The 22,792-nt window shown below is 45.2% G+C and overlaps 1 protein-coding gene across 1 annotated transcript; it reads left to right on the top strand.

Moving 5' to 3' along the window:
* Positions 1-15,010: 15,010 nt before the first annotated feature.
* Positions 15,011-19,477, top strand: LOC143927242 (uncharacterized). Its single transcript, XM_077451243.1, has 2 exons — positions 15,011-16,317; positions 16,907-19,477. The coding sequence occupies exons 1-2, from the start codon at positions 15,352-15,354 to the stop codon at positions 16,964-16,966; spliced, it is 1,026 nt and encodes a 341-aa protein (XP_077307369.1). The 5' UTR covers positions 15,011-15,351; the 3' UTR covers positions 16,967-19,477.
* The last annotated feature ends 3,315 nt before the right edge of the window (positions 19,478-22,792 follow it).

The raw sequence follows: 22,792 nt of genomic DNA, 5'->3' as shown, positions 1-22,792 counted from the left end.
GAGGAACAGTGGAAGTTAAAGCAAGATCTGGAAGACCAAGAAAAATATCAGACAGAACAGCTCGCAGGATTGTGAGAAAAGCAATTCAAAACCCACGTTTGACTGCACGATCCCTCCAGAAAGATCTGGCAGACACTGAAGTTGTGGTACACTATTCCACTATAAAGAGGTACAAATATGGTCTTCATGGAAGGGTCATCAGAAGAAAACCTCTTCTACATCCTCACTACAAAAATCAGCGTTTAAACTTTGCAAATGAACATATAGACAAGCCTGAGGCATTTTGGAACAAGTTCTGTGGACCGATGAGGTTAAAATAGAAATTTTTGGCCGGAATGAGCAAAGGTACGTTTGGAGAAGAAAGGGCACAGAATTGAATGAAAAGAACCTCTGTCCAAATATAAAGCATGGGGGTGGATCAATCATGCTTTGGGGTTGTATTGCAGCCAGTGGCACAGGGAACATTTCACAAGTAGAAGGAAAAATTGATTCAATAAAATTTCAGCAAATTTTGGATGGTAACTTGATGCCATCTGTGAAAAAGCTGAAGTTAAAGAGAGGATGGCTTCTACAAATGGATAATGATCCTTAACACACCTCAAAATCCACGGGGGATTACATCAAGAGGCGTAAACTGAAGGTTTTGACATGGCCTTCACAATCTCCTGACCTCAACATTATTAAAAATCTATGGATAGACCTTAAAAGAGCAATGCGTGACAGACAGCCCAGAAATCTCAAAGAACTGGAACACTTTTGTAAGGAAGAATGGGCAAAGATACCTCAAACAAGAATTGACTACAAAAAGCATTTACAAGTTGTGATAATCTCCAAAAGGGGGCAGTACAAGATATTAACTCTGCAGGGTGCCCAAACTTTTGCAGACACCAATTTTTTGTTTTCTGTCATTTTGAAAGTGTAAATGATGGAAATAAAATCTAACGTTTTTTTTTTACATATTATAAGAATGTCTAATCTGTAAATTGATACCATTTGGAGATTTTCCCATCTTTCCTTGGCTTTGTTATGCACATTAAAGTGGAAGTAAACCCACTTTTTTAACTTTTACCTACAGGAAAGCCTATAATAAGGCTTACCTGTAGGTAAAAAAAATATCTCCTAAACCTGTACGGTTTAGGAGATATTCCCCTCGGTATGCGCCGCTGACTGCAGCGGCGCATGCGCACAAGGGGGTTCTCTCCGCGAAAATCCGGCAGCGCTCGTCCGGCCGGATTTAAATCTCCCGCGCGCATGCGCGGGAGTGACGATATCGCGGCTCCGGCCACTCGCAGCGCCGGAGCCGCGATACCCGGAAGAGACGCCGAGGGAGCATGTCGGCTTCCTCGGCGTGGATCGGGCGAGATGTCGGGGCCTCGTTCTAAGGTAAGTATTTCATAATGAGCTAGTATGCGGTGCATACTAGCTCATTATGCCTTTTGCTTTGCAGGTTTAAAAAAAAAAAAAAAAAAATGCGGGTTTACTACCGCTTTAATACACATTTTTACCTGGGGTGCCCAAACTTTCGATCCTCACTGTATGAGGATCATCTCTTTCCACAACTTTCCACAACTGCTGGCCATCTCTTTCCACAACTTTCTGGATTACCTGCATGCTTTGCAATGCCATTTCTAAGGACTCATTTAAATTACACCTATAATAAAAATGATAGACTCTTCATTTCATTGTAAGAGGGCAAACGTTCAAAATCTGCTGGAGATCAAATAGTTATTTTCCCCACTGTACATACAGTAAATAAATAAGACATCCCCTGGAAATAAGCCCTAGTGTATTTTTCGTAGCCAAAATTAATATTAGACCCAGTCTTATTTTCAGAGTAAAAACGGTAGTAAATTTACAAACTTCAAGATCATTTCGATTTAAAGGAGAGGGCTATAAATAATTGAAATACAGTATTCAAATGAACATATGATTTTACAACAAAACAAGCAAAGATTACAGGCTTAGAAGGATTAGAATACTGCACAGTAAGAATTATGATGCTGCAGAGGATACATCATAGACATGCGCAGAACGAAAAAATTTGTTTAAACTTCACGCAAATCTTCGGTCCGTTCACACGTTCTGGTGCGAATCGAACTGGCGGGTGTTCGGTTCATCCCAGATGTGAGCTACACAGGGCACATTGGTCAATTGTCCCTGTCAGAAGGCGGAGAGGAGGTTGGTACCATTATCGCAAACCACCATTCCTGGCTTAAGCTGGAGTGGCATCAACCACCTCTCAGCCTACCCCTGCAGAGCTGACAGAATATCTGCCCCAGTGTGGCTCCTGTCCCCCAAGCACACCAGCGCAAGCACCGCATGGCATCTTTTTGCCTGCGTACTTGCATTGCCCCTTGAACACCTACGGAGCACTGCTGGTTCCGAGGACAAAGCACAAGAAGAGGCCATAGAGGAAGAAGAAGAGGAGGGGTTAGAGGAGAGAGGTGTGTCAGAATCACCAGTAGTAGCATTTTGGAGGCGTTGTGGTGGAACAATCTCCTCCACTGCTGCACCTTGTCCTGCATCCTTCCCAGCTGCCAGAAGAGTCACCCAATGCGCCGTGAAAGATAGGTAACTTCCCTGTCCATGGCTGCTGGACCATGATTCAGCAGTAATATGCAACTTACCACTGACCGCCCTGTCCAGGGAGGTCAAGACATTGCCTTCCACATTCCGGTAGAGAGCCGGAAACGCCTTCCCTGTGAAAAAGTGGCATTTGGGAACCTGCCACAGAGAAACCGCACATTCCACAAACTCACGGAAGGGGGCAGGGTCTACCAACTGAAAAGGCAGCAGTTGAAGTGCTAGCAATTTAGCCAAGCTAGTATTCAACCGCTGGGCATGTGGATGGCTGGAAGTGAACATCTTCTGACGGTGCAGCAACTGGGGCAGGGAAATTTGCCTGGTACAATCGGACGTCGGTGTACCGATAGCAGATTGCCCGCAAGTACTTGCCTGGACACACCTAATTCTACACCTTCATTCCTCTCAGTGCAGGTTTCAGAGAGGACTGAAGGTATAGAGGGGTTGGAGATCTCAGCTGATGAGGAGCAAGGAGAGGTCCGCTTTGTTCTTTGGTGTGGGTCTTTTAGGTATGCTTACCAACGAACTGCATGGCAGGTCGACATATGTCTAGTCAAGCATGTGGTGCCCAAGCAGCTGATGTTTTGGCCACGTGAGATATGTTTGAGACATATGTTACAAATAGCAGCGGTGCGATCTGATGCACTCGTCTCAAAAAAGGACCACATCAAAGAACTTTTGGAATAGCACACAGAGGCAGCGCCCTACACATGTGAAGCTCTGTGGTGTGATGCAGTTGGTGTGCTGCCCTTAAGCTGGCCCCTGGTGGGCATCCTGCCTCATTGGAGATGTGCCTCCTCCTCTCTCCTATCAGGCACCCACGTGGAGTCAGTGACCTCATCATCCCCTCCCTCCTCATCACTGGAGCAAACCTGGCAGTATGCTGCAGCTGGGGGAACATGACTGCCAGATTGCTGTCCTTCTTGGGCATCCCCTCTCTCTGGGCTCATGTTACTGCCTTCCTCTAGCTGGGTATCATCTTTAGAGCCTTCAAAACGCTGGGCATCCTCATGGAGCATGTACCCAACACTGTGCTCAAACAGGTTGGGGGACTCCTCTGGAGGACATGGTGGGGCTAGGGAAGGAGTGACTGATGCCATTGAGCTGAGGGAAGAGGCCATGTTGGCAGCTGCTTTGCCAGTTCCCTGAGCCTGGGTGAGAGAGGATAAGGAGGATGAGGATGGCTTGGTCATCCACTCTACCAAGTCTTCGACATGTTGCGGATCAACACGTCCAGCTGCCGAAAATAAGGACAAGTGTGTCCCATGGTCACGTGCTGATGAGGATGCACCGTGTCCACGACCAGCACTGTTGCCTCTAGACACAGAGCCTGCTTGCCCTCTTTTATTGGCTTGCGACTATCTGCCTCTCCTTGTTGGCCTTCCAGACATACTAATGGCCTGCAGGGAGATGTAGCTGCACAAAGCAGGGATGTATATACTGATATGTGTAAGGCTGACCGCAGGGTAAGCCTGTATTTGTAGGAGGAGTCAGGCTGCATAAAGCCTGCCCTCCTCTGCCTCCTTCTCGTTGGACGTCGGGTCTCGTATGGCTGACGTCACTTCCGGCGGGTCGGAGGAGGAGATTATGCTGCTCTGGTGTTCATGGACGGGGGTGCTTGTGGCCCCCCGCCGGCTCCGTTTTATGGGCATCTGTGGGTGGGAGGTTGGTACCATTATCGCAAACCACCATTTCTGGCTTAAGCTGGAGTGGCATCAACCACCTCTCAGCCTACCCCTGCAGAGCTGACAGAATATCTGCCCCAGTGTGGCTCCTGTCCCCCAAGCACACCAGCGCAAGCACCGCATGGCATCTTTTTGCCTGCGTACTTGCATTGCCCCTTGAACACCTACGGAGCACTGCTGGTTCCGAGGACAAAGCACAAGAAGAGGCCATAGATGAAGAAGAAGGGGTTCTCCCGCCGGCAGCTTCTGTCTGCACGGGAGAGCCTTCTTTCTGCCCGCCTCTTTCTCCAGGTGCCGACCACCCGCCTCCTCCCGCTGTGCCAGCCACAGGTTTCCCCCATGTGGTGCTGCGGAGGGGGCGCTTCACCCGCCGGCGGCTGTCTGCACGGGGGAGGCTTTCTCCCGCCCGCCTCGGCTGGAGGGGAGGGAGGTTTCTGTCCCAGGCTTCCTCCGTGTATTTTTGCAGTAGCGCTTATCCACTGGGGGGCTTGTGCCCGCCGATTCTCCTGGCGGGGGGAGGGGGAGGTATTCGGCCGTCACCGGCTCCCCCTTCCCCCCCCCTCGTATATGCAGGGCACCCGCCGTTTCTCCTGAGGGGGAGGCATTCGGCCGTCGCCGGCTCCCCCCCCCCTCTTCACATATGCAGAGTGACGGCCGTTTCTCCTGGCGGGGGGGAGGTGAGCGGCCGTCGCTGGCTCCCCTCCCCCCCCCTCACATGGGCAGTGTACCGGCCGGTTCTCCTGGTGGGGGGGAGGGATCGACCGCCGGCGGCTTCCCCTCTCCCCTCACAGGTGTTCCGGCCTGGCTGAGTACAGATGTTATTGGTCGGTTTCTTAGCTGACCAGTGCTTAAAGGGGGAGTTCTGGAAGTATGAATTTAGATGGAAAACAAAACTACTTTTTTAAGGCATGGTATGGTTCTTCTGGGAGGGGGGGGGTGGTACAGGGGTTGCTTGTGGTAAAATCCTGGACATGGTTTTGAAGCTAACCACAAATAAACCCAAACTCACCACAATACAATACTATGTGAATTTTCTTACACCACCTTAACTGAGGAAATCAATTTAAATGAGGCTTATATCGTTTGTGCAAATATTATGCTTATGGATTAAAGGGAACCTGTCACCACGGAACATTACTAAAATGTTTTGTTGTCCTGAAAAAAAAAAAAAAAAGCCTTTATTTTAATTTTTTTTGATTACTTGTTATATATGCCTCCCCGCCTGAGCTCCACGTGGCGTGCCCAACCCCCGCCTGAGCTCCACGTGGCGTGCCCAACCCCCGCCTGAGCTCCACGTGGCGTGCCCAACCCCCGCCTGAGCTCCACGTGTCGTGCCCAACCCCCGCCTGAGCTCCACGTGGCGTGCCCAACCCCCGCCTGAGCTCCACGTGGCGTGCCCCCCCCCCGCCTGAGCTCCACGTGGCGTGCCCCCCCCCCCGCCTGAGCTCCACGTGGCGTGCCCCCCCCCCCGCCTGAGCTCCGTGGCGTTCTGCTGCAATAATATTCTCGTGCCATTCATGTTCACGTTTTCATAGCGGTCACGTTCTCAAAGCAGTTACGTTGTTATGCATTTGCGTTTTCATGCATTTGCATCTTCTTGCAGTTGCGTGTCTTTCTGTTGCGTTTTCTCGAGCAGTTGCGTTTTCTCGAGCAGTTGCGTTTCTCAGGCAGTTGCATCTTCAGGCATTTGCGTTTCTTGCATTTGCGTTTTCATGCAGTTATGTTTTGTTTCGTTTTACGTTTTTATACAGTTATGTTCTCGTTCATTTACATTCTCATGCAGTTATGTTCTCATTTCGTTTTCCGTTCTCATTCAATTTGACGTTTTCATGCTTGTTGGTTTCAAGCACGTTGCTTACGGTTCTTACGCAATTTTGTTTTTCATGCGATTTGGGTCTGTCATGTGATTTACTTTTCTTATGAAGTTGTTGTTTCTCATAAAATTGATGGTTTTCCATGCAATTTTACGGTTTCTCATGCAATTGCGTTTCTCGTGCGTTTTGCAGGCGGTTGGCGGTTTAAACAATGTACAGTTCTTACGCATTTATGGTTCTCATGAATTTATGGTTCTCAGGCATGGTAAATTTCTCAGGCAATTTACGTGTTAGATGTTATTTACCTGTCTCACGCAACTTCTTGCGTTTTCCATGTTTCTGACGTTTCCCCATGTTTTTTATAGCATTTTCTGACGTTTCCGGTGGTTCTGACGTATTCCCGTGGTACAGTTGATGGTTCATGCAACTACGGTTTCTCATGCTTTTTTATGGTTTTCTCTCGCTTTCCAGGTTTCTCTCGCTTTCCAGGTTTCTCTCGCTTTTCAGGTTTCTCTCGCTTTCCAGGTTTCTCTCGCTTTCCAGGTTTCTCTCGCTTTCCAGGTTTCTCTCGCTTTCCAGGTTTTCTCTATCGCTTTCCAGGTTTCTCTATCGCTTTCCAGCGTTATGCATTTTGCGTTTCATGTTTTTTTGGCATTTCATGTTTTGCGTTCTCATGCACTCATGTCCTCGTTTCGTTTTACGTTCTCATGCACCCATGTTCTTGTTTCATTTTAACATTTTCATACACTCATGTTCTCGTTTAGTTTACGTTCTCATGCATTTTATGTTCTCGTTTCGTTTTACGTTCTCATGCGATTATGTTCTCATTCGATTTGACGTTCTCATGCTTTGTTTTCACGCACGTTTCTCACTCGTTGTACGGTTTTACATGCAATTGCCATTTTCCCAGGCATTTCAGTTTATGCAATTCACGGTTTCCATGCAGTTGGTGTTTCTTGAAGTTACGGTTCTTACGCAATTTTGTTTTTCATGTGATTTAGGTCTCATGTGATTTACATATGAAGTTGGTGTTTCTCATACATTTGATGGTTTTCCATGCAATTTTACAGTTTCTCATACAATTGCGTTCTCGTGTGTTTTGCTGGCAGTTGACGGTTTTTAAACGACTTACAGTTCTTGCGCTTTTATGGTGCTCATAAATTTTTGGTTATCAGGGTTTTTTACGTTTCTCATGCAATTCACGTATCGGATGTATTGTTCATGGCTGTTATTTACGTGATGCAACTCCTTGTGTTTCCCTTGTTTCTGACGTTTCCCCATGTTTTTCTAGCATTTTCTGATGTATTTCCATGGTTTTGACGTATTCACATGTTTCCTTACGTGTTGTCCGGTGTTTCCTTCCGTATTTCCCATGTGCCGCACGTTTCATGTCTCATGCCTTTCATGTCATTACCCTTGTGTAGTTTCATGATTCTCAGGCTTGTTACGTTCCTCATGCTTCTTAGTGTCGGATGTATTGTACGTGTCTGATGCTATTTACGTGTCTCATGCATCTTCTTGCGTTTCCCATGTTTCTTTTGTTTCTCGTGTTTTCTTGCCTTTTCTCGTGTTCTTACATATTCCGATATGCCGCACGTTTTGTGTCTTATGCTTTTCTTTTCTCTTGTGTACCCCCCAGGGTTGTCTTTTGTGTTTTTCATCAATTTGTGAAGCCTGCATTTCCTAGGCAGGTCGTGTTTTCTAGCAGCCGCGGTTCTTAAGCCGCTCACGGTGATCAGTTCACGCTTCTCATGTTTTCGTTCAGTCACGTTCCCTTATCGCAGGTTTCGTTTTTGTCGCAGGGTTTTTTGTTTGATCACGATTCTCTCGCTAGTTGTGTTCCTGATCAGTTGGGTGCCATTCCTCACTTTTTACTTTAATTTCCTAGCTGCGTCTCCGGCCAGGAGTTGTCCTGGGGTATGGAAGTTTGGTTAGTCAGGTTTTCACTGATCCACGGTTTCTACTGGCTCAGGGGCTTTCGTGGATCACGGGGCCCGGGCTAGTATCTGTAGGCTCGGGTCTCAGAAGCAGGTTTCCAGTGACGCACTTTCTTGTCAGTTCCAGTTGTGGTAGATTGGTTTTCCATTTGGTTGGCACTGCAGCCTTGATCATTGGGTTTTGTTTTAAATTCCAGGAAAGCCCATGACACTGCTTGGCATGTTTCCAGGTTAGGTTTCCAGTCCTGATGGTGAAACGTCTAGTTCCCTTTGCTTTTCTGTTTTGTTTTAGTTTCCTTTTTTTGCCTCCTCCAGCTTGTATCAGCCTTCAGCACTTTCTGGGCGTATCCAGTTTAAGTCCCAGCATTTCATGTTGAATGATCTGTCAGGTTGTTTATTTTCGGCTTTTCCGTTTGAAGCCATCCAGGTCTCCAGCGGTGGGGACTCCCTGCTGTGCTTAGCTGACTTTCCATGGTGGGTTTCATTTTATGACGTTCACGTACTCTCAGGTTTATCTTGTGTTGGTCGCTGGGTTGGGCTCAAGGGGGTGCTTTAGCTGGCCTTGTGATTCCTGAAGCCAGGGGAGGGGCTACTGCCTTCCTTAGCGTTTCCTTCTCTGCGGCAAAGGCATAACTCATTTGCCACCACTCAAGGTTAGACGTTATTCACTGGGTCATCTGGTTGTTGAGCTTTTTTTCCTACTGTGTTATTTTTTGGCCCCTTTAGGCATACTGACCACGTGACCTTTGGCACACTTCAGGTCTTTTTTCCTTGTTGCTCTTTGTTCCTTTCCTCATCATCCACAGAGTGACTCTGAGTACAAGTGTAAGGCTGACCGCAGGGTAAGCCTGTATTTGTAGGAGGAGTCAGGCTGCATAAAGCCTGCCCTCCTCTGCCTCCTTCTCGTTGGACGTCGGGTCTCGTATCCCACCCACCCATTCCCCTTTTTCTTTTAATGTCATTCTTTACCTTTCATACTTGGGTATGCCCCCTTTAGGCATACTGACCACGTGACCTTTGGCACACTTCAGGTCTTTTTTCCTTGTTGCTCTTTGTTCCTTTCCTCATCATCCACAGAGTGACTCTGAGTACAAACTGCAGCTAGCAGAATCAACTGCCTGCCTGTAGTATTATTAGTATGAGAACACCAGCAATTGGGGTAGCTATATGTGCACACTGTGCAGAGCACACAGTACACCAACTGTAATTACTGCAGCTGCCTGTGGTATAGGATCAGCAGAACTCCAGCAATTGGGGTAGCTTTAGGTGTACACTGTGCAGATGACACAATACACCGACTGTAATAACTGCAGCTGCCTGCCTGTGGTATAGGATCAGAAGAACACCAGCAATTGTGGTAGCTTTATGTGCATACTGTGCAGAAGACACAATACACTGACTGTAATTACTGCAGCCGCCTGCCTGTGGTATAGGATCAGAAGAACACCAGCAATTGGGGTAACTTTAGGCGCACACTGTGCAGATGACACAATACATGACTGTAATTACTGCAGCTGCCTGGCTGTGGTATAGGATCAGAAGAACACCAGCAATTGGGGTAGCTTTAGGTGCACACTGTGCAGATAACACAGTATACCGACTGTAATTACTGCAGCTGATTGCGGTATAGGATCAGCAGAACACCAGCAATTGGGGCAGCTTTAGGTGCACACTGTGCAGATGGCACAATACGCCGACTGTAATTGCTACAGCTGCCTGCAGATAGGATCAGCAGAAGACCTGCAATTTGGATACTTTATGTGCACACTGTACAGATGACACAGTACACTGACTGTAATTACTGCAGCTGCCTGCCTGTGGTATAGGATCAGAAGAACACCAGCAATTGGGGCAGCTTTAAGTGCACACTGTGCAGATGACACAGTACATTGACTGTAATTACTGCAGCTGCCTGTGGTATTGGATCAGCAGAACACCAGCAATTGGGGTAGCTTTATGTGCACACTGTGCAGAGGACACAATACACAGACTGTAATTGCTGCAGCTGCCTGCCTGTGGTATAGGATCAGAAGAACACCAGTAATTGGGGTAGCTTTATGTGCACACTGTGCAGAGGACACAGTACACTGACTTTAATTACTGCAGCTGCCTGAGGTATAGGATCAGCAGAACACCAGCAATTGGGGTAGCTTTAAGTGCACACTGTGCAGATGGAACAATACACAGATGGTAATTGCTACAGCTGCCTGCAGATAGGATCAGCAGAACACCAGCAATTGAGGTGGCTTTAGGCGTACACTGTGCAGATGGAACAATACACTGACTGTAATTGCTACAGCTGCCTGCGGATAGGATCAGCAGAACACCAGCAATTGGGATAGCTTTAGGTGTACACTGTGCAGATGGCACAATACACCAACTGTATTTGCAACAGCTTCAAATGAAATGAAATCACACTGTCTCTCTCCACCGCCGCAACACACGACACAAGGCCGCTGCACAGGTGGCCTTATATAGTGTGGGGTGTGTACTAAACCCTCTGAGCCATAATTGGCTAAAGCCAGGCCAATTACGGCTCTCTGTTTTTTCCGCGATGTGATTGGCCAAGCATGTGGTTCATAGTGCATGCTTGGCCAACCATCAGCCAGCACTGCACTGCAATGGCGCAATGAGTTATGGGCCGCGCTGCGCCACTCAAATTTGGCGCGAACGGCCCATAATGTATGGAATTCGACGAACGGACGAACAGACAATGTTCGAGTCAAACATGGGTTTGACTCGAACATGAAGCTCATTCCCAGTTGATGGTCATCTATGGCTAAAGTGGGTATAGTCCACATAAGAAGCCATACTTTTGGACTATTGTTTGGTGCATACACTATATATACTCGAGGCATATCCTCCTATGGGACGGCAGGCATTGAAAGATGTTGACTCTTCCCCGTATACCTCTGCACATACCCTTATCCTTTTTAGGGTAAGAAATTTTACAATATTAATTAGTATGGGGTGTTTGGGGGGGGGGGGGGGTTTCTGTTTATATCTTACACGAGGAATATATAAACCTATGTGAAATATGTATATATTTTTTCTTTTCAGTTGGTACTGATATATCTATCTGCCTATATCATGTAAAATGTGACCAGTCCTGTACCTATCGAACATGTTAATTTGATAGTTTATTATTTATTTTTTTATATTGCTTTCTCTGTTTTTTTTTTCTGTAGATTTGTGTTTTTTTTTATGATTGGGAACAAGCTCTCTGAACATAAAAAAACCTTTGCGGGTCCTGAAAAAACTGTTTTGTTCTTCAAAGGGCGTAGACCTCATTTGAAGGACACAGATTGCTTGCCTGTGTGATGCAGCTAATGTCTATATGGTTTTAAAATTTACTGTATTTAATAAAATTTTGTTTTTTATTAACTTTTCTGTTCACCCTCTTTTCTACAGCCATTCAAAGTACAGAATTTTCGCAGAGGGCGGGGGGAGGGTATAAGGCAGGGAGTGGGAATCTGATGTCACACACTGAAGAGCATAGAGCAAGGAGTTAAGTGTAATTTGGGACCTGAGTGGAGGGAATGGTCACCCCCTACACAGCTTTTCATCATGTTGGTGGGGCTAAACATTTGGCTATTTGTAGAGGAGAGAATGCACAAGGAGGCCAAAGATTGCAGTAAAGTGTATTAACATTAATGTTTTGACAAGGTGTCAACAGAGTCTGTGTAACACGGCAAACTGGCCCAGCAGCACTTACAGGGAGTTTGCAGAGAATACCCCCCAAAAAAACGTATAATGCCTGGCAACATGCGACAGAGGAGATGGCACACACGGCACGTGACACAGGCGAGCAGTCCCTAATCTGTTCCTCCTCAACTGGAACCTTTCCCTTTGCTAGACACACTGTCCCTGGCCAGCAGGTTCCTGTACCTAACCTGGCCACTTTTCAAATGCACGCTAACTAAAGGGGAACAATGTTATTTATTAGCATTGCTCACATTAAAGATGGCCGTTGAGGTCATCCAGTGAAGCAGAGTCCAATCAGACACTTGCCCTTCTGATGATACCTATAGAGGCCTCAAAGGAACATGAGTTCCCCCTGTCCTCTTTATAAGGTATAAGGTACCTTTTTTTATTTATACTTTACTTTAATTTTATAAAGCCTGGGTTATGTGTACGTAACAGACTACTGATAACGTGATAATTAGTAGCGTGACAGAAAGAAGATGATTACTCAAGTCTGACCAGAAGGTCAGTCTCAAGTTTCTATACAAGCATCAATTGTCTGTTTCAACTTGTGATACCAACTGCATGGTGAGGTAATGCTGGTTGAGAATGGTTTTGCTGAACTCTTGACATATTTGGGGTCAGTCAGCAGACACTGATGTGCAAAGCGTAACGAGCTAACTAACCTTTGGTCTATATTTATTAACAAGGACTATTGTTTGAGGAAGTATAATGCTGACGTATGTTTATGTGTAATGCCTTCTAAGGGGCAGGGTCTTTTTCTCCTACTGCATAAAAGGCTATGTGTAAGTTAATAAACCTAGCAGCCATTATTCACGTACAAATCGTGTATGTGTGATGTCTGTCCACCGGTGAAACGGGATCTCCGCTCCTCCATCCTAGCCTAGGCAACCAGGGGTAACTGGTATTATTAAGAAGACGAGCAACCTAACAGTTTTGGTACCAGAAGTGGGGTCATCTTGCGGCAGGTAAGTCACTTTACTCCTTTTTGCCTAAAAGGTGAATGGTGTGAATACTTACTCTGTCCAGATGGTCGCCATGAACTTAGTTTAATTTAAAAGAAATAACTGTGCCTTCGCGGCGGACTAGGCTGGTCCCTCGGAAGGTTAAAAGGGCTCGCAAGGAATTTATAGGTTTAGGGGAGTCCGACTAGGTTGGTCTGACTTAAAACTATTGGTGATAGTATTTTTAACACGGGAAGTAGTAGATTACGCCCGTGACAAAGGGATTGGTGGAGTGGACGCCCATTTGAAAAATTTTTTTTTAAAAAGTGCACTATAAATTGATAAATGTATTGCAATACGGTTATTTCATGTCTTAAAGTATATTAAGAATATGTCTGTTTCTCTCTAGGTACGTGTGTAAGTATATAGAGTATAAGTTTTAATATAGAGTATAAGGAAAATAATTGTTGTTGTTTAAATGAGTGCAGAGTATGAGGAGCCCTCTTGTAGTGACATAGCATCCGCCTGCCCCCATTGCACGTTAGGTCTACTCTTCCTAAGAATAGATGACAAGTGGATTTTACTGACCACCAGACCAGGGGGGTTCTCTTGCAGACTTGGTGTAAGAGGGGTATATCCCGCCACCAGGAAAGATTTACCCTTCATCGTATATTAAGGGTAAATCTTCATAGTTTTATATAAGTCCATCTGCCCCAAAAAAGATCAGGGATCCTACTCCCAGACCAGAGACCGGATTGTTGGACAAACCAGGTGTTATCACCTGTGTCCTGCCACTAGACACACACTGCCCAGACTACTAGATGGGGAATTCTGCAGCAACCCAAGCCATGGCCACCCCATCACCCTATGAATTTGTCAGTAATATGATCCCTGGCCCCCAGGTAGAACCATTTTGGACACAAGTCCGGGAAAGGTGTCACCAATTGGGAATCCATGACCCAGGACCCCAAGGTCCTTGTTCAGAGGAAGACTGGCAAGAAGTCAGTAAAATTTGTCAGGTACATAAGCATTCTTATCCTCCCTGCAAAGGGGCTGACCCACAATACATGAAGGATTGTTTCTGTGCATGGAACAAATGCCTTGGAAAATATAGGCAATTGTGGACAGCAAGGACATTGGAAATCCCAGTGCCCTTATAGGACTGGACAGATTAGAGCAAGAGGCAGAGGCAGGGGATTTAACCCCCAGACCCGCCCACAGTATCCCCGTTATCCGCCATACCAGAACCCTCGTCAACCACTACCCCAATATCCTACACAGCCACAAATAATGCACCGAGGGAAACTCTGTTGGTATTAATGGGACACCTGTCACCCATCCCATCACTCCACCACTGACTGTAGCCACTCCAGAAGGACAGAAATTATGTACCCAAACTTTTGCCGTCTTGTCCTCATGCCCTGTGCCCCTTATGGGACGGGACCTCTTGGCACAACTGTGTATTACCATTAAGTTTAATAGAGAAGGTTCCCTTACCGCTAGTTCACCATTATGTGACTTACATGGCCCTAAGCGACATGCACACAGAGGCTTCTTTATGCTACTCCCCGCCTCTCTTGAAACACATGCTATCTGGGCGGAAAACAAAGGTAGCGTAGGTTTCATTAACTGTACGCCTTACTCGCCTCAGATGCGCCCTGACGCAGAAGCACAATATCACAAACAATACCCCCTGCCCCCCGAAAAGACCCAAGGCATTGCCCCCCAGATCGATGACTACATATCTAAAGGCATCCTAAAACCAATCATTAGCCCCTGGAACACACCCATTTACCCTGTAAAGAAGGCCAGTGGCGAGTGGAGACTCGTCCAAGACCTCAGAGCAGTAAACAAACAAGTGATTCCCCTCCCACCCCTAGTCTCAGACATCACTTTTATTTTCTCATGCATACCGGCAGACTCTCTATGCTACACAGTAATTGATTTAGCGAATGCTTTCTTTAGCATTCCCATTGCAGAGGAAGCCCAACCTATGTTTGCTTTCTCCTGGGCCGGGGGCCAACTAACCTGGCAAGGGTATGTAGACAGTCCAGCCGCCTTCTCTATGGTACTCAACGAGACTGTCAAGTCTTGGACTTCTGAGCGTGGGTCGGTACTAATACAGTATGTGGACGACCTGCTCCTGTGCAGTCGAACTGCTGAAGATTGTGCGGTCGATTCAACATCACTGTTACAACACCTAGCTCACGCCGGGCATCTAGCCTCAAGGAAGAAAATACAATGGTGCCAGCCACAGGTAGAATACCTAGGGTGCATTCTAAAGGAAGGGACAAGACTAGTGTCCCCCAAACGTGCCGCAGCCCTTCGAGCTCTCAGTCCCCCAAAAGACAAAGCCGCCCTACTCTCGTTCTTGGGTGCAATGGTATATTGCCGCCAATGGATTCCTGACTGTTCTCATTATGATAGTATCCTAAGAGAGGCTACTGGCTCGACAGCCCCTAAATTAATAGATTAGACTGAAGACAGACTACAAGCTTTTCAAGCTCTATTAAACAGTCTGTCATGTGCACCCGCCCTGGGATTGGTAGACTATGGTAAAGCTTTTCAGCTGTACTGTGTAGTTTCAGGGAAATCTTTTGCCGCGGTCTTGACACAACAGCATGGAACAGGCTACTGCCCTGTCTCCTACCTATCTAAAAAACTCCCCCTTCAGGTTCAAGGCATGCCATCATGCCTTCAGAATTTAGCCGCCTGTGCTATGGCCGTACAAGATGCCAACAAAATGGTCTTGGGACACCCGATGACGCTTTACACCACACATTCTGTCACCCACCTCATACAGAACATGAACACCCAACACATGACCTCACAAAGACTCAGTGGATATGAGATTTCCCTCATGAACACAGACAATCTGTCTCTCAAATATGTTCCCGCCAACAACCCTGCCGTCCGTCTCTTGCACTCCATGTTACGCCTACCACAAGACCCAGACCAGTTTCATAACTGTATAACACGAGTGGAGTCTATCACATCACCAAGACCAGACCTCACCGACGTACCGATTACCAATGCAGACGATGTTTTTGTGGACGGTAGTTGCTCCCGTCCCTCTGACTCCACCTTTTTAACCGGTTATGCAGTTGTTCAACTACCAGACATCGTACTGGAGGCAAAATCATTACCTCCTTCTTCAGCCCAGGTAGCAGAGTTAGAAGCCCTCACTAGGGCCTGCATTCTATTCACCGGTAAAGAGGTGAACGTCTACACAGACAGTAGATATGCTTTCGGATTGGTGCATGACTTTGGTGTGATATGGGCTAATAGAGGTTTCAAAACCGCAGACAATAGACTAATTGCCAATTCAACACATATTATGGCTCTTCTCCAGGCCATCCTTCTCCCAAAGGACGTGGCTATTATCAAGGTAAAAGCCCATTCCTCGGATAACAGTAAAATATCCAAGGGTAACGCCCTAGCCGATAGGACTGCAAAGCAGGCTGCCGCCTCCTCCCCTAACCCCCCTGCCCCCACAACAGTTTTCTTTAAAGAGCATTTCACTTCATCTAACTTCAAAACAATTGTAGCACAAATACAAACAATGGCCACAGACCAGGACGTTCGTTTCTGGGTCGCTGCAGGATTGACCAAAGACCCCGAGGGTCTTTGGTCAAAAGAGGGGAAGATCCTGGGCATACCCGAAACAAACTGTGTACTTATACTCTCATATCTCCATGGTCCAGGACATATAGGGGCTGCCCCTTTGATCAATATATATATGAAATCCTTTTGTACAAATAATCTGAACAAACAGGTCAAGCTCCTGACTAGGAGTTGTCTAACCTGTGCCCAAAACAATGTCCAGGGGAAGAGACATGGTTTGCATTTCACTCACATGCCCAAGCAGAAAGGCAATCTGAAATGCCTCTGCGTTATCGTGGATAAATGGTCAGGATGGGTTGAGGCGATCCCCTGTACAGGTGAGACGGCCAACATAGCAGCAAAGTGTTTGCTCAATCACTGGATTTGTAGGTTCGGCATACCTACATCCATTTGGTCAGACAGAGGACCCGCATTCAGTTCCTCTGTGACCCAGACTGTAGCCAAACTTTTGGGGTTGCAATGGAAATTGCACATCCCCTATCACCCACAAAGTGCAGGAGTAGTGGAAAGAATGAATAGGAATATCAAAGATAAACTAAAAAAGGCCACAGGAGGCACGTTGAAAGGATGGCTTGACCATCTGCCTGCTGTATTGTTCCAAATTAGGACCACACCACATGCAAGAACAAAATTATCACCCTTTGAGGTCCTCATGGGAATCCCCGCAAACATAGAATTACCCCCATTAGACCAAGACACTGATATTGACATTTATTCCCAACAGGAAATGTACGTGAAAAACCTGGTAAGTATGCTTCATGAAATGAACGAACAAGTTTCTGTCACCTTTTTCCCTCTTCCCACAGAACCAACGCATCCCTTCATCCCTGGGGATAAAGTGCTGATCAAACAATTAGCACAAAGAAAGAGTATCGGACCGGCTTTCTCAGGACCATGGAAGGTGGAAAAGGTATCCAGGACCGCAGTGTTAACAGACCTAGGAAACACCTGGATCCACGCCAGCCGTCTTAAGAAGTGTCCCCAGCTTCCCTCGACTCCAGAGCCCCTGGCAGTGACAGAGAGCAGCAACTCCCAAGAACAAGATCTACAAGAAGTTCAGAGAGGCATAGAACAAATTTCCCTGGAAGATCCCACACCCCCTCAGAAGGACAAAACAGAGCCAACAACTGCCGGGATGAGAAACGAAGAAGAAGAACAGAACTCTTAGATAACAAATAATCAGAACTTTAAAAAACAAAGATGCTTTCTCCATCAGTGTCAGGGAAGGCCTTGTGCCTCTTATGCTGTATTACCCTAGTAGTGTTCCTACCAACCTGGTTGATAGCTAACTGTATATACCACCCAGAAGATTTGGGACCATTAAAAGGGATTTGTGGGACTCCCTCCCCCAAGACAAATAACACACCCGCTGTTAGACACAAAAGAAGTGAACCTCCCCAAGAGTTCACTGATAAAATGTTGTTATTAAAATTTAAATACAGTTATGCCCAAAAATCAGGTTTTGATAAATGCTGGATATGTAGTAAGCTTCACCCTAGTACTGCTAGGATTCCTTTGATGGCCATACCTTTAAATTTCACCCTTCTCCTTAAAGGCACACCCCCAATAGTTCTTACCGATGTTACAAGAAAAGCTTCTAACAAAACCCTCACTTTTCAGATCATAGGTAGAAGCCATTATCCAGATTGGTGTTTTAAGTTGGGAAATACTACCAAGGGAGCCGAAATTTGTAAGCAATCAAAGCTTAATATTTCAATGACAGCATTAAACGAGACCTTTTATAGAACTCAAGACACCACCTTAAACACCACATTATACCAATTCTTAAATACCAGCACCACTTCCCCTATGGCTCAACTCTTATCAACTCTTACATTTTCTAGCTATTCCGACAAATTGTATAAAGTGTTCCTCAAGCGCCCCATAGCCTTGGGGAATAATACTTATATCTGTTGTGGGAAGCTTTGTCACCCTTGGATCCCCACAAAACCCCAGGGATGGTGTTATCTCGCAGCACTAGCCCCCATTATGGGTGTGTTGGGGGATAAAGAAGGGAGTCACCTTCTTGAAGCCAGTGTTCATCCCAGATATCCCCTTAAACATCGTAATAAGAGAAAGGTATTCCTAGAAAAAGATATGGCATGGGCCTGGTTCCCATCCTGGACAGGATGGGGAATAGATTTAATGAAGAGACTGAATAATTATACTGGAATTATTGATGAGATCTTGGAAAAGAATTCCGACGATATCACTAAATTAAACATAGAAACTAGGGCAATAAGGAAACAGCTAGAACTACATGAACTGGCCATAGAAAGTATGAGTGCAGCACTCACAGGGCTTTGTGAAGTTACGGAAGACTATGAGTGCTGTACCTGGATTCATAATACTAGCATTGAAATACCTGATTACTATAATATAATTGCACAACACAGAAAAGAAGTAAATAAACTCCAAGACGAGGCTAGGAATATTGCAATAACATGGGACCCTCTAGCCAATTTTAGTCTTGGAAATATAACCTCTTGGTTAAAAAACACAGCCATGACTATTGTGATCATATTGTTTTTTATTTTATTTTTATACGCTTGCTATAGAATTGTAGGATGTCTTTGTTCTGCTAAGGGGACTGTATCAAATCAGGAGACCCTAAAGTTAACCGCCATTCCCAATAGTTCAAATATTTGGTATGAGAATCAGGAACATGAACCTTGATTAGGTTTTGACCATTCTGTATAGTACAGAATGGCCAAAGGGAGGATTATAAGGTATAAGGTACCTTTTTTTATTTATACTTTACTTTAATTTTATAAAGCCTGGGTTATGTGTACGTAACAGACTACTGATAACGTGATAATTAGTAGCGTGACAGAAAGAAGATGATTACTCAAGTCTGACCAGAAGGTCAGTCTCAAGTTTCTATACAAGCATCAATTGTCTGTTTCAACTTGTGATACCAACTGCATGGTGAGGTAATGCTGGTTGAGAATGGTTTTGCTGAACTCTTGACATATTTGGGGTCAGTCAGCAGACACTGATGTGCAAAGCGTAACGAGCTAACTAACCTTTGGTCTATATTTATTAACAAGGACTATTGTTTGAGGAAGTATAATGCTGACGTATGTTTATGTGTAATGCCTTCTAAGGGGCAGGGTCTTTTTCTCCTACTGCATAAAAGGCTATGTGTAAGTTAATAAACCTAGCAGCCATTATTCACGTACAAATCGTGTATGTGTGATGTCTGTCCACCGGTGAAACGGGATCTCCGCTCCTCCATCCTAGCCTAGGCAACCAGGGGTAACTGGTATTATTAAGAAGACGAGCAACCTAACACTCTTCTCTGTCTGCATAGCAGCTGCTGAGTAGCGCAGCCTGTGCAGGGAGGCCGAACTGCACCTACCTACAACTGTATGTTACAGGCCCCTAATTCTATATAAAGTGACTATATAACACTCTCATCTCATATTTAGACTTTAGACTCTTAAGTGGTTTTATTTTTTGAATTGGTGCCCAAAACTGTACTGAATGCTGAAGATAGGGAGGTAGAAAGGCTTTGATTGGGAGTAAAATTATTTTTCTTGTCTGTGCATCTGTTACTACAAGTCCTCTTGCATATTTTTAGTGCACAAATGTTTATCCACATTTACAGTATTTAACACTGAACCCCATTTGCCATGCGGTTACCCAATCATTCAGCACATCGAGGTCTGCTTAAATATTAGAGAGATCTACAAGGATTATATTTCATTATATAACCCCTCCATTCAATATTCTGTTTACTACCTTAGAAATAGCGAGAAGATGTTACACAATCTGTCCTCTATAGATGAATGTTGTCTATTATTTTATTTGTAGTTCTTTTCTAAGAACCCTCACAATATAACGCCAGAATATGTAATCCTGTTGAATTATGATGTACCATTTTGCTTTTCTACCAGGCCATTAGCATCATGACAGCTAGTAAAAAAACCCTCTAAATTTAGAAATAATGGATTATAATTAAGTAATCTTAACTCTTTGAGGACACATGGGTGCAAACTGCTTGATCCAAGTACTTTATACTTTTTTGTTTTGCTAAGGAATTGTATTATTTATTTATATGCATATCAGCATTAAGACTGTGATACAGTAATACTACAATGATGCTTTTCACCAGCACAGTCATGTACTATCACATATAGAGCTAATTTGATCAAATTCCCTTTTCATTGTACTTTTCCCCACACACCTACCAGCAGGCCCTTACTGAGACAAAAAATAGGCCTGGGAATTTTAGACTGAGCAGCCCCAGTGTTACAGGAACCAAGCCCCTTTGCTCTGATTATCAGTGCAGCCCCATCAGTGCCAATCAGTGCCCATCAGTGCTGCCTGTCAGTGCACATCAATTAAGCTTATTGGTTCCCTTCAGTGCAGTTTATCAGTGCCCCCGTCCCCATGCAATTTAGCTCTCCACCCCAATATCCTGGTGCTAGTTCAAGCCTGACATCTCTGCTATATATCTTAAATGCACAGAGGAACACAATCTCCAACAAACCCCAACAGCAGCGATGGTCATTGCTCCTTCTGCATTGGCGGGACCACTACATCCCTCCAACTCTTCTTGCACTCACCTCTGGAGGTGCTGTATTCTCCACCACCTTCTCTATGTCAATGCAAGGGAGAGATGTCCACAAGGCTCCCACTGCAATGCCCACTTACTTTCCTGCAGCCTAAATCTCCCCTCTACTCTAGCCATGATCTCCTCTCCTCCGGCCCTGATCCCCTCTCCTCCAGCCACGATCTCCTCTCCTCAAGCTGTGATCTCCTCTCCTCCAGCTCTCATCCCCACTCTTCCAGCCATGATTCCCTCTCCTGCAGCCACGATCTCCTCTCCTCAAGCTGCGATCTACTCTTCTCCAGTGAGGACATCCTCTCCATCATCCATGATCCCCACTCTCATCCAGCACTCACAGTCACAGTCAAAATGTCCACTGCACACCCGCTGGGATGCCCGCTCTCCTCCTGGTTCATGTCTAGCCTCACCGTTTCACTGCCCAGCCACTCACCACTCCAGCACCTCCGGCCTCACCGCTCAGCACTCACAGCATACCAACACAGCACATCACCCTGCATTAGCCCTGGTCTCCACCCTGGGACATGCAGCCTGGCAACCCAAGCCCACCGGGCCAATGCCCAGTGAGCCCTATGGCCAGTCCAGGCCTGCCTACCAGCTAGTGAAAAAAAAAGTTCTTCCATGTGTACCTTACTATAAAAGCTAATAATAAATTGGGGTGGTTGCCATTTTTGTTTATTTTTTGTTTGTCTTGGCAATCAACTTAATTGTTCCCTATAAGGATTATAATTTGTAATTTTGAAAAGCCAGTAAAAAGTAGTGGTAAGAAAAAGCACTTCTCAGTTTAACCAATCATTTTTTGCTTAATAATTCTTTATTTGTTCTTTGCCTATACACCTTTTGCTATAATATGCCTCATCTGAAAATAGAAATGTAGGAAGGTATGCAAGTTTTGCTGAGGCTTCAAGCGAAACAGCTTCAGATTGTCATGCCAATCTTTAAAGAAAAATAGAAAGAGAATTGGTGATCTGCCTTGAAATGTATTTTTTTATTTGCCATTTATTTTTCCATTTGCATGGAGAAGGTATTTAAACATTAAATTAAATAATTTTTAATGCATCACAAAAAAAAGACAAAATCAATAAAAATAATAAAAACTTTTACATATTATGGTTTAAAAAAATGAAAAAAAAAAACCATCATCAGAAAACGTTATGTTGAGAAGGGTAGGATGGAGTAAATTTAGCACTTAGGTTTTTTTTTTCCTTTTCTTATTAAAATAATAAACATGCTATACTTACCTGCTTTGTGCAAGGATATTGCACAGAGCGGCCTCTCATTTCCTATTCTGGGGTCCCCCCCAAGGGGGACTGCCCCCCCCCACCGGCTGTGTATACTCCACCTTTTCTCTAGGTGCCCCCATAAGAAGCCATTTCCTATGGTAGTACATATGTGGATGCACTGCCATGCTGGACTGGGTCCATAGACACACACAGCACGGGTGCCCCTCCCATTCCTTCTTTATAGAATTTAAATGACAGCAGTAGGAGCCAATGCCTGTTTTATGTGCCAAAGGAACAAGATTACCACTATACCAAGGTATGCTGAAGATCTTTATTTTGTTGTTATTGCTTGGTGGTACCAATACACTACAGCACCCTACACCAAGTGTATGCACGGCTGTAATGGAGGGGGGGGGGGGGGGTTGATGGTGTAATATTTCAATTTTTTGGAGAACTTTCAAAATTTGGCCTTCCGAGAGGTGCTATAGGATAGATCAATTTTTGTGTTTTTGTGTGTTTTTGAATTTTTCTTGAAAGTTTTGTATATGTGTCTTTGGAAAGATATGGAATAAAAAGATGGAAATCTGGTCCCCAACCAGGTCACCACAAAGGACATGTGGGCAATGTGGACTATCACGGTACAGTAAAATAATTAAATGGAGAATCAATAACAAGTATACAGTTAAAAAGAGATTTAATTATAC

This window comes from Lithobates pipiens, unplaced genomic scaffold (assembly GCF_037356315.1).
Source record: "Lithobates pipiens isolate NorthernLeopardFrog02 unplaced genomic scaffold, aLitPip1_a1.2 Scaffold_23, whole genome shotgun sequence".
Lineage (NCBI taxonomy): Eukaryota > Metazoa > Chordata > Amphibia > Anura > Ranidae > Lithobates > Lithobates pipiens.
The sequence above is the reverse complement of the archived record's forward strand: the minus strand, read 5'-3'. Positions and strand labels throughout refer to the sequence as shown.